At 45.5% G+C, this 13,452-nt stretch overlaps 1 protein-coding gene across 3 annotated transcripts in view; it reads right to left on the bottom strand.

The window, feature by feature from the left end:
• SORCS1 (sortilin related VPS10 domain containing receptor 1) overlaps positions 1–13,452 on the bottom strand; it is a 702,133-nt gene that overhangs the window by 26,006 nt on the left and 662,675 nt on the right. For all 3 annotated transcript variants that reach the window (XM_077258071.1, XM_077258072.1, XM_077258073.1), the window contains exon 24: positions 3,394–3,493. In XM_077258071.1, coding sequence (XP_077114186.1) covers positions 3,394–3,493 — 100 coding nt within the window. The remainder of the gene's footprint in view (positions 1–3,393; positions 3,494–13,452) is intronic.

Below are 13,452 nucleotides of genomic sequence, written 5' to 3'. Positions count from 1 at the left end.
TTGTACTGCATAAAAATGCAACTCCCACTATGACCTTAAAAATGGTAAGGAGATTACTGGTGTTATTGTTACCAGAGATCATCAGACTACGGCCATGCAGGAATCACGGTACAGATGAGATACAGGCAGTAGCAATATTAAACATTTAAAGAGTAACTTCAATTTTGGTAAATATTTTTATACAGTAACTTTTCTGGCACTCTGGGACGGGGGCAGTGGATGGCAGTGAGGGGGATAGCAATGAATAGCACTCTGGGATAGGGGCAGTGGGTGGAGCTGTGGACGGAGCAGTGGGTGACACTCTGGAAATTGGGAAGTGGATCGCACTCTGGGAGGGTGCAGTGCATGACATTCTAAGAAGGAGCATTGGATGGCACAATGTGGGCGGGGGGCAGGGGATGGCACAATGTGAAGGGGTAGTGGATGACATTTTGGGAGAGGGCCAGTGGATGGCACAATGTGTAGGTGCAGTCGATGACACTTTGGGAGGGGGCCAGTGGATGGCACAATGTGTATGGGCAGTGGATGATGCTTTGGGAGGGGGCCAGTGGATGGCACAATATGTATGGGCAGTGGATGACGCTTTGGGAGTGGGCCAGTGGATGGCACAATGTGTATGGGCAGTGGATGATGCTTTGGGAGGGGGCCGATGGATGGCACAATGTGAAGGGGTAGTGGATGACATTTTGGGAGGGGGCCAGTGGATGGCACAATATGTAGGTGCAGCGGATGACACTTTGGGAGGGGGCCAGTGGATGGCACAATGTGTATTGGCAGTGGATGATGCTTTGGGAGGGGGCCAGTGGATGGCACAATATGTATGGGCAGTGGATGACGCTTTGGGAGGGGGCCAGTGGATGGCACAATGTGTATGGGCAGTGGATGATGCTTTGGGAGGGGGCCAGTGGATGGCACAATATGTATGGGCAGTGGATGACGCTTTGGGAGGGGGCCAGTGGATGGCACAATGTGTATGGGCAGTGGATGATGCTTTGGGAGGGGGCCAGTGGATGGCACAATGTGTATGGACAGTGGATGATGCTTTGGGAGGGGGCCAGTGAATGGCACAATATGTATGGGCAGTGGATGATGCTTTGGGAGGGTGCCAGTGGATGGCACAATGTGTATGGGCAGTGAATGACGCTTTGGGAGGGGGCCAGTGGATGGCACAATGTGTATGGACAGTGGATGACGCTTTGGGAGGGGGCCAGTGGATGGCACAATGTGTATGAGCAGTGGATGATGCTTTGGGAGGGGGCCAGTGGATGGCACAATGTATATGGGCAGTGGATGACATTTTGGGAGGGGGCCAGTGGATGGCACAATGTGTATGAGCAGTGGATGATGCTTTGGGAGGGGGCCAAAGGATGGCACAATGTGTATGGGCAGTGGATGACGCTTTGGGAGGGGGCCAGTGGATGGCACAATGTGTATGGGTAGTGGATGACATTTTGGGAGGGGGCCAGTGGATGGCACAATGTGTATGGGCAGTGGATGACGTTTTGGGAGGGGGCCAGTGGATGGCACAATGTGTATGGGCAGTGGATGACGCTTTGGGAGGGGGCCAGTGGATGGCACAATGTGTATGGGCAGTGGATGACGCTTTGGGAGGGGGCCAGTGGATGGAACAATTCCTTTACTATGGGAAACATCTGTAGGAGGCACGCTATGGGGATCTTTGGAAGTCATACAGTATAAGGCATAGTAGGAGGTACGCTACGGGTATCTGTGACTGAGAAACAGTATAAGGGCATCTGTAGGGGACACGCTATGGGTGTCTGTGGCTGAGATACAGTATAAGGCACCGACACCCCGAGGAAGCCCATCACGCGAAATGCATGTCGGGGCGACGGCAGGAAGGTACTTCGTCCCCACATGGGTAAGCACTTTGCAATTGGGAGCACTGTTTGCGGCACTTTAGGACTAATAGATTAACTATATCTGGAAGGTATGGTGTTTGATTAGGAATGTTTCCATGCACTTTTTGATATGTCTGGCTGCAAGGGATAGCATGATTCTTCCTTTTATATTAGCACATCCTATTGTGCATACCAAGAGCGATCCTTTTGAGGCTCAGTACTCCGGCATCGTCTTTGTCATTTCACTTACCCATCTAGAGGAACTTTTTAAGTGTGTTACATGTCCATGTCCATTTTTGTAATCAATAAACTTTTTTGATATGTTTCTATACAGTGCTGTCTAGTTTATTTAGCTAGTTATTTGAGTACGTATATTGACTGTATCGGGGGTGTTCTCTGTAGGTTTGTATTTAGGAGCTGCCCCTCCGTTACCTCTGATATTCTTGTGTTTCTACTTGGTGATCTTTTTCGGTATGATATTCTTTGTTCATATAATGCATCTGTAGTTAGTATCTAAGGCTGAGGGCTGTATAGGGGCATGTGTAGTGGGCACTGCAGTACAGTGGATATTTGGGGTCTGGAGGCGTCTGCTGTGTTATGATTATATACGGCAATGTTCTGGGCGAGGCGCTAATACACATGTACGCAGTCATGAACCTCAGCCTCCTCGCTGCCTTATTCCCTTTTACACCATTAGTCACGATCCCGTCCGTCTGCGGCCACGACACATCTGTGTGGATTTATGATATCTCTATTTCATGACATTTCAGATAATAACCTTTACATCTGGAAAATAATGCATCCAACAAACCGCCAGTCTGCCGTCCCCTGCCCTTGACCTGAGAATGGTAGAATACCGAGCGCTGCTCCGGGCTGAATACCGCCGGTTCCCGCAGCACGTAGCATGGCGGACGGCATTGTGTATCGCCATTAAACACACATGAAAGCAGAAATCTAAGCATCGAGGCTTCGCTGCAGACCGAGGATTTCCATGGGGAGACGCACGCCGCTTTCAATGTCAGGAAAACATTTCTCACGGTCCTACTTGTCCTTAGCAAAAGTCGATGACAAACTTGGCCAGAATATCTTCAGACATGTAGACAAGTGGAAATCCCTGTGACTGATGCCGGCACAGATAGTGCTGCCTCCCTGTCTCTTCCTTTAAATGATGCAGGTACAGAAATCTTTATTAACGAGTCTCCCTAAAAATGATAGCAATATAAAACATACAGGCGATAGAGTCCGGGAGTCCTGGCAAGTATGTCACCAGTTATATTTAACTATATACATGATCATACCACAACATGAGAGCCAGGAATAAATGAATAAAAATAAATGTCAAATTGCTGTTTTTTTCTAAATTTCCCTCTAAAACTATTAATAAAAGTGATCTATCACTATGCAGTCGGCCATAATAGCTCATTACACAATACGGAGATACATAAATGATAAGATAATATAATTACATTTTATTCCTCACGTAATAATAATAATCTTTATGATTAAAAGCTTCTTCTCGACACTTTCCTGTTACCTGCTGTTAGATGAGCGGCGTGAACCATAACGCGGACTCCGGGCTTCAGCTCGAAATGAACCATCTCTTGATTGAGCTTGCTGATGAAAACATCACAGATCTATGAAAATATTATAATAAGATCCGATGAGACCGGAAGGTAAAACTCCTTTTTCTTCCAGGAAATTGAATATGCAATTTTTAGTTTCAAATAACTAATGACCTTTAGAAACATTGTCCAACTTTTTCTTTTTCCTTTACTGCATAGTCCGATATTATTTTCCCTATACATACTATTTGTCATATTATATCTGTCCTAAAAGCAGTGGATTCTATAAATAATGCAGATAAAATAAAATGATATGTAGAAATAAATTAATGACTACCTCCTGCCTCCACTAGGGGGAGCTTGGGAGCCTACAGCATACAGTAACCTGTATAAACAGTATCTAGCAAGCTCCAGAGCTCCCTCTAGTGGTGGCAGCAGGTAGACAGAATTGTATCAATTACCTTTTTCTTCTATGCAGGAGCTTTGGCGCTATGTATCAGAGAAACAGAGACTGAACACTAAACAGAGTTTTGGACTAATTTAAGCTACTAATTTTATTTTTCAATACACTTGAGGTTTATTGGCAAATCGAGTAAGGACCGAACAGTGGGGAAGATTATCAACTTTATTAATTTTATTATGTGATGAAAATGAGAAAAAAATACAAAAAATGTTTCAAAATGGAAAAATAAGAGACTTAGGAGCCTTACCTGTGTATATATAGTTTATAGTATTACTATCCTGCCTATATAGGACTCCAGCAGTACAACAGAAGTCACATATGCCTAAATGACAGTGAAATGACTCTGCTCATTTTGTCACAGTCTATACAGTAAAGCTTACAAGTGAGCAGAAGAGAGTAATCCACTGGAGATGCCGACCTCGATAAAACCTTTGACCTCCTGAATAAACAGATTAAAGGAAATACAATGGGAACCTTGACCTGAGCGTTCCTGCAGGTTGAGGGGGTTTGCAGAACATCTGTCTAACATGAAGCAGAGTTGTTCTATGACATCCGAGGATTACGATGTTCTGCAAATGGCATGAAATGTTAAATGTGATTATGCAAACTCACAAGCATGATTTTATTTGTCTTGTGTGAGACAAATCCATCCATCTGCCTGAACACATCCATGGGGAATTGGAGGAAGAACGACAGCAGTTTCAGCTTTTCTTTTATTTATTTATTTATTTTTTTAGAAAATTCAGTAAAATAAATTGTGGAGAAAAGTGCAAATCCAAGTAACTAGGAAAGTACCTGTAAAATATGAAAAAAGCTAAGAAAAAATAGAGACTTTGCTAATATCCCTTTCCTGCACATCACAAAGGCTCTGTGCCTCCTGTATTCTGTGTCACAGTAAGGTTTCCACATTGTAGCAGCTAAAGGATAATTCCAAGACACGTAGCATGATGGCTGCCAACCTCTAGAAATGGAGACGGGGTAATTGCATCAGGGGGTTTACGGACTTACTATGAGACACAGCATACGGGCATTGTGGAGGGGTATATGGGCATTGTGGAGGGGGGTATACGGGCATTGTGGAGGGGGGTATAGGGGCATTGTGGAGGGGGGTATACGGGTATTGTGGAGAGGGTATACGGGCATTGTGGAGGGGGGTATACGGGCATTGTGGAGGGGGGTATACGGGCATTGTGTAGGGGGGTATACGGGCATTGTGGAGGGGGGTATACGGGTATTGTGGAGAGGGTATACGGGCATTGTGGAGGGGGGTATACGGGCATTGTGGAGGGGGGTATACGGGCATTGTGGAGGGGGTATACGGGCATTGTGGAGGGGGGTATACGGGCATTGTGGGGGGTATACGGGCATTGCGGAGGGGGTATATGGGCATTCTGGAGGGGGGTATACGGGCATTGTGGAGGAGGTATACGGGCATTGTGGAGGGGGTATACGGGCATTGTGGAGGGGGTATACGGGCATTGTAGAGGGGGGTATATGGGCATTGTGGAGGGGGGTATATGGGTATTGTGGAGGGGTATATAGGCATTGTGGAGGGGGGTGTACGGGTATTGTGGAGAGGGGTATACGGGCATTGTGGAGGGGGGTGTACGGGTATTGTGGAGAGGGGTATACGGGCATTGTGGAGGGGGGTGTGATGGTGTGATATGCTATGTGGGTATAATTTTTGTGTATATTTCTATTTTACTTATTTTCATGGTGTTCTCTTGTAGGATGAATTATTTGCTAAATGATGAATGGCTGTTGCTGCCATCTGATATCAGTCCCCACAGCACTGTATTGTTTGCTAATATGCTAATGACATGTTGACCTAGCTTGTTGAAACAATGAGCCCCTGAGACCTTCCCCCTCATGACCTGTGAATGAGGAGGGAGACTTGTAAATATCAGGGAGGAGAGACACAGATCAGCCCTGTGTGGAATGATGATGAGTTCACAGCACCTCAGAGAGAAAGAAGAGTATATGGACTATGCTATCCTCTGCTGGATTTTTGAACTTTTATCCTGTTACTGAACTGCATTCGTGTTCTGGACTATTTTATCCTTTGTGTGGTGGATCATATATGGACCTTTTGTATTTTTGCCTAAATAAAGGTCTTGGAATTGTTTACTATACTCTAGCTCTGTTGATTGTGTGGTACCGGAGAAGGACCCCGTGACAGGTGGTATATGGGCATTGTGGAGGGGAGTATATGGGTATTGTGGAGGGGGTATACAGCATTGTGGAGGGGGTATACGGGCACTGTAGAGGGGGGTCTCACATTATGAACCTTCCCCTATGAGGCCCATTGATGAGCAGCAGCCCCATCCTCCTGTTGACCCCATCTTCCATCCAGTGATACATTTGTTCTGTTGATATAATCAGAGGCCGACTGAGTGTTCCCCCAGTCGGTTCTTTACCAGGGATCTCATGAATCGCTTCGCCTTTTACATTGGAGGGGTTCTCTGCCAGGTGGACCCCTATGAATATTTTGGTTAGCAGCGATGAGGATGGGAGTGGGGAGCCAGCATTGAGTTTTTCTGATACCTCATTATTTAAGAGAACTAAACCAATTAAAAGGTCATCAACTTGGGACAAAAAAATTGTCTTCAAAACTGCAGAATTACAGCAGTCCCTCTTCCACACAGGGGGCAGCATTACAGGACTGCTGGGGAGGACACTTGTGCTTAGATTGGTGGTATATCCATATAACGACTTAACGAGCTTAAAAAATGACATACGATTTTGTAAACTAGAAATGCAAATTCCCCTATAGCAAAGGGTATTACCCAGCAGGGGGCACCATGAGAAAGCTACTGTGGAGGTAAGGAGACAATGACATGTGCTCCATCCTGGGGCATGAGACAAAATAACACAGAATTTACTCTGGTGTCAGGTCTTGCCTTCCAGTGAGAACATTCTGTCATTCGTCTGTCCGTCTATTCCTTGGGGGCAAATTTCTCATCCCTTAGGTTGTGAACAATCTTACTCTGTAGATGAGAATCCTGGTTAGCTTCTCACCCACCAATGGTGAAGGGTATAAAACCAACAAGGACTGGGCCCCTCACTCAAAAAGCCCCACACAACCTTGAAAACTCTCACAATTGTTGGAAAATGTTAATTCTCCGGTTGCTGGTCGTCCTCAGCCGCAAATCACAGAATCTCCTCCTCTCGCTACTTGGTCAGCTTCATCTCCAGTCTACGGAACAGCATCTCCAGTCTATGGCACTACATCTCCAGTCTATGGCACTACATCTCCAGTCTATGGCACTACATCTCCAGTCTATGGCACCACATCTCCAGTCTATGGCACCACATCTCCAGTCTATGGCACTACATCTCCATTCTATGGCACCACATCTCCAGTCTATGGCACTACATCTCCAGTCTATGGCACCACATCTCCAGTCTATGGCACTACATCTCCAGTCTATGGCACTACATCTCCAGTCTATGGCACCACATCTCCAGTCTATGGCACCACATCTCCAGTCTATGGCACCACATCTCCAGTCTATGGCACTACATCTCCATTCTATGGCACCACATCTCCAGTCTATGGCACTACATCTCCAGTCTATAACACTACATCTCCAGTCTATGGCACCACATCTCCAGTCTATGGCACTACATCTCCAGTCTATGGCACCACATCTCCAGTCTATGGCACCACATCTCCAGTCTATGGCACTACATCTCCAGTCTATGGCACTACATCTCCAATCTATAGCACTACATCTCCAGTCTATGGCACCACATCTCCAGTCTATAGCACTACATCTCCAGTCTATGGCACCACATCTCCAGTCTATGGCACCACATCTCCAGTCTATGGCACTACATCTCCATTCTATGGCACCACATCTCCAGTCTATGGCACTACATCTCCAGTCTATGGCACTACATCTCCATTCTATGGCACTACATCTCCAGTCTATGGCACCACATCTCCAGTCTATGGCACCACATCTCCAGTCTATGGCACTACATCTCCATTCTATGGCACCACATCTCCAGTCTATGGCACTACATCTCCAGTCTATGGCACCACATCTCCAGTCTATGGCACTACATCTCCATTCTATGGCACTACATCTCCAGTCTATGGCACCACATCTCCAGTCTATGGCACTACATCTCCAGTCTATGGCACTACATCTCCAATCTCTAGCACCACATCTCCAGTCTATAGCACTACATCTCCAGTCTATAGCACTACATCTCCAGTCTATAGCACTACATCTCCAGTGTATAGCACTACATCTCCAGTCTATGGCACCACATCTCCAGTCTATAGCACTACATCTCCAGTGTACAGCACTACATCTCCAGTCTATGGCACCACATCTCCAGTCTATAGCACTACATCTCCAGTCTATGGCACTACATCTCCAGTCTATGGCACTACATCTCCATTCTATGGCACTACATCTCCAATCTCTAGCACTACATCTCCAGCCTATGGCACTACATCTCCAGTCTATGGCACTACATCTCCATTCTATGGCACTACATCTCCAGTGTATAGCACTACATCTCCAGTCTATGGCACCACATCTCCAGTCTATGGCACTACATCTCCAGTGTATAGCACTACATCTCCAGTCTATGGCACCACATCTCCAGTCTATGGCACTACATCTCCATTCTATGGCACTACATCTCCAGTCTATGGCACCACATCTCCAGTCTATGGCACCACATCTCCAGTCTATGGCACTACATCTCCAGTCTATGGCACTACATCTCCAATCTCTAGCACTACATCTCCAGTCTATAGCACTACATCTCCAGTCTAGAGCACTACATCTCCAGTCTATAGCACTACATCTCCAGTCTAGAGCACTACATCTCCAGTCTATGGCACCACATCTCCAGTCTATAGCACTACATCTCCAGTGTATAGCACTACATCTCCAGTCTATGGCACCACATCTCCAGTCTATAGCACTACATCTCCAGTCTATGGCACTACATCTCCATTCTATGGCACTACATCTCCAGTCTATGGCACTACATCTCCATTCTATGGCACTACATCTCCAATCTCTAGCACTACATCTCCATTCTATGGCACTACATCTCCAGTCTATAACACTACATCTCCAGTCTATGGCACCACATCTCCAGTCTATGGCACTACATCTCCATTCTATGGCACTACATCTCCAGTCTATGGCACTACATCTCCATTCTATGGCACTACATCTCCAATCTCTAGCACTACATCTCCAGTCTATAGCACTACATCTCCAGTCTATAGCACTACATCTCCAGTGTATAGCACTACATCTCCAGTCTATGGCACCACATCTCCAGTCTATAGCACTACATCTCCAGTCTATGGCACTACATCTCCATTCTATGGCACTACATCTCCAGTCTATAACACTACATCTCCAGTCTATGGCACCACATCTCCAGTCTATGGCACTACATCTCCATTCTATGGCACTACATCTCCATTCTATGGCACTACATCTCCAGTCTATGGCACTACATCTCCAGTCTATGGCACTACATCTCCAATCTCTAGCACTACATCTCCAGCCTATGGCACTACATCTCCAGTCTATGGCACTACATCTCCATTCTATGGCACTACATCTCCAGTCTATAGCACTACATCTCCAGTCTATGGCACTACATCTCCAGTCTATAGCACTACATCTCCAGCCTATGGCACTACATCTCCAGTCTATAGCACTACATCTCCAGTCTATGGCACTACATCTCCATTCTATAGCACTACATCTCCAGTCTTTGGCACTACATCTCCAGTCTATGGCACTGCATCTCCAGTCTATGGCACTACATCTCCAGTGTATAGCACTACATCTCCAGTCTATGGCACTACATCTACAGTCTATGGCACTACATCTCCAGTCTATAGCACTACATCTCCAGTCTATAGCACTACATCTCCAGAGTATAGCACTACATCTCCAGTCTATAGCACTACATCTCCAGTGTATAGCACTACATCTCCAGTCTATGGCACTACATCTCCAGTCTATAGCACTACATCTCCAGTCTATAGCACTACATCTCCAGTGTATAGCACTACATCTCCAGTCTATAGCACTACATCTCCAGTGTATAGCACTACATCTCCAGTCTATGGCACTACATCTCCAGTCTATGGCACTACATCTTCAGTCTATAGCACTACATCTCCATTCTATGGCACTACATCTCCAGTCTATGGCACTACATCTCCAGTCTATGGCACTACATCTCCAGTCTATGGCACTACATCTCCAGTCTATGGCACTACATCTACAGTCTATGGCACTACATTTCCAGTGTATAGCACTACATCTCCAGTCTATGGCACTACATCTCCAGTCTATGGCACTACATCTCCAGTCTATAGCACTATATCACCAGTCTATGGCACTACATCTCCAGTCTATAGCACTATATCACCAGTCTATGGCACTACATCTCCAGTCTATGGCACTACATCTCCAGTCTATAGCACTATATCACCAGTCTATAGCACTACATCTCCAGTCTATGGCACTACATTTCCAGTGTATAGCACTACATCTCCAGTCTATGGCACTACATCTCCAGTTTATAGCACTACATCTCCAGTCTATGGCACTACATCTCCAGTCTATGGCACTACATCTCCAGTCTATAGCACTACATCTCCAGTCTATGGCACTACATCTCCAGTCTATAGCACTACATCTCCAGTCTATAGCACTACATCTCCAGTCTATGGCACTACATCTCCAGTCTATAGCACTACATCTCCATTCTATGGCACTACATCTCCAGTCTATAACACTACATCTCCAGTCTATGGCACTACATCTCCAGTCTATGGCACTACATCTCCAGTCTATGGCACTACATCTCCAGTCTATAGCACTACATCTCCAGTCTATGGCACTACATCTCCAGTCTATAGCACTACATCTCCAGTCTTTGGCACTACATCTCCAGTCTATGGCACTACATCTCCAGTCTATGGCACTACATCTCCAGTCTATAGCACTATATCACCAGTCTATGGCACTACATCTCCAGTCTATAGCACTATATCACCAGTCTATGGCACTGCATCTCCAGTCTATAGCACTACATCTCCAGTCTATGGCACTACATCTCCAGTCTATGGCACTACATCTCCAGTCTATAGCACTACATCTCCAGTCTATAGCACTACATCTCCAGTCTATGGCACTACATCTCCAGTCTATGGCACCACATCTCCAGTCTATAGCACTACATCTCCAGTCTATAGCACTACATCTCCAGTCTATGGCACTACATCTCCAGTCTATGGCACTACATCTCCAGTCTATGGAACTACATCTCCAGTCTATAGCACTACATCTCCAGTCTATAGCACTACATCTCCAGTCTATAGCACTACATCTCCAGTCTATGGCACTACATCTCCAGTCTATGGAACTACATCTCCAGTCTATAGCACTACATCTCCAGTCTATAGAACTACATCTCCAGTCTATGGCACTACATCTCCAGTCTATAGCACTACATCTCCAGTCTATAGCACTACATCTCCAGTCTATGGCACTACATCTCCAGTCTATGGCACTGCATCTCCAGTCTATGGCACTACATCTCCAGTGTATAGCACTACATCTCCAGTCTATAGCACTACATCTCCAGTCTATAGCACTGCATCTCCAGTCTATAGCACTACATCTCCAGTCTATAGCACTACATCTCCAGTCTATGGCACTACATCTCCAGTCTATAGCACTACATCTCCAGTCTATAGCACTACATCTCCAGTCTATAGCACTACATCTCCAGTCTATGGCACTACATCTCCAGTCTATAGCACTACATCTCCAGTCTATAGCACTACATCTCCAGTCTATGGCACTACATCTCCAGTCTATAGCACTACATCTCCAGTCTATAGCACTACATCTCCAGTCTATAGCACTACATCTCCAGTCTATAGCACTACATCTCCAGTCTATGGCACTACATCTCCAGTCTATGGCACTACATCTCCAGTCTATAGCACTACATCTCCAGCCTATGGCACTATATCACCAGTCTATGGCACTACATCTCCAGTCTATAGCACTACATCTCCAGTCCACACTGCTCTGGCTACCAGTACGTCAGCCGCATTGCCAGTTCTTGTCCCACCTCAATAGCCTCTGGCTGTGTTTCCTCATGTCCAGATGGAAGGCGCTGATATTTCCTATCCCCTCGGGGGTTATTGGGGGCATCTAGAGATGTGTCCAAGGGTCCAAGGTGAAAGAGTGTAAAAGCGATGAGTGATGTCTAGATAATGTACTAGAACTATTTTTTTTATAAGGGGCAGAAAGAGGTGTGGGTTGAGATCGAGGGTGGGGTACATTTTTTTGACTGTCTTGATAAAAAAAAATATATTGAAAGAGCTTTTATTCTCTGAAGCTAAAAAGTTTTTATTTCCTGACTTGCCTCGTAATCCTTATTCTCTTTTTGGTTTTCCACCCAGTGAACATTTTATAGGAACCATTAGGCAGAAAAAAAAACCCGCTCGGCTCCGCACTTGAACTTTGGATCTTCTCTTACAGTTGAAGTCCTATAAAAATAATTAGCGCTTGGGACTATTTTTGGTTCCACCGCTAACTCTTCTTCATCTTCAGAATTAAATGTGTTGTCAGGAGAAGGAATAATCCTGTAATGGGGCTCATTTTTCATGAGTCATTTTTCACCAAGGACAAGAAATGAATAGAAACATCTAATTAGCCAGAAAGATTAATATTCCTGTGATTAGTGATAGACACTTAAGAGTTTGATTTAGGTCAGTGGTTGCAGCGGAGTCAACTTACAGAAGCCAACTCAGCATTTAAACCTTCGGTGATTTTTGCAGAACGGGCCCAGAGAGACCCTAATCCACGGTCCCACACCTGACTCACTAGTGCATTTGGATTTTCTTATTAAGCAGGATCTAGGTCGAAGATATTAAAAGCAGCATAACAAATTAGATAATGTTTTATTGCAGAGGTGGAACGTGTCCAATTTCGGGAGTAATTATTTCAGAGCTCGGAGAAACCATCCAAGATTTGTCCTTCATCGCAAGTACCTATTTCGAGGGGGAAAGAGCTTCTTGCGCTGCATTTTTTACATATAGAAAAGGTAAATTTGCTGCTTTACAGAATGATTAGTACGGGTTGTAGCTATTGGGGAAAGTCGCACCCGAATCCTATAGGCCAAGGAAGCTCAAAGGTCCCCAATCCATAGAAGACATACCTCCTAATCTGCTATGGATGGTTTCCCATGGGATTAAAGGCTCGTATGTCTGCTGTATTATGTAGCATCAGAGCAACGGACAGACCCCTGATAATGGCACATGGAGAATATGGATTCATATTAGAGCACATACTTGTCAACATTCCCGAAAAATCAGTCATTAAAAGGAACCTGTCATGTGGAAAATGGTATCTGATCTGCAGGCAGGATGTTATAGGGCAGGAGGAGACGAATGTTACGCCAAGCCATGGCCCACATGGATTTGTGGACCCACTGTCCCTCAGGGCCAGACCTACCCAGGAAGGGACATAACTAAGCAGCTACCTTGGTGTTC

The sequence above is a fragment of the Ranitomeya variabilis genome, chromosome 4 (genome assembly GCF_051348905.1).
Source record: "Ranitomeya variabilis isolate aRanVar5 chromosome 4, aRanVar5.hap1, whole genome shotgun sequence".
Taxonomy (NCBI): domain Eukaryota; kingdom Metazoa; phylum Chordata; class Amphibia; order Anura; family Dendrobatidae; genus Ranitomeya; species Ranitomeya variabilis.
This window is presented reverse-complemented; position numbering and strand designations above follow the sequence as displayed.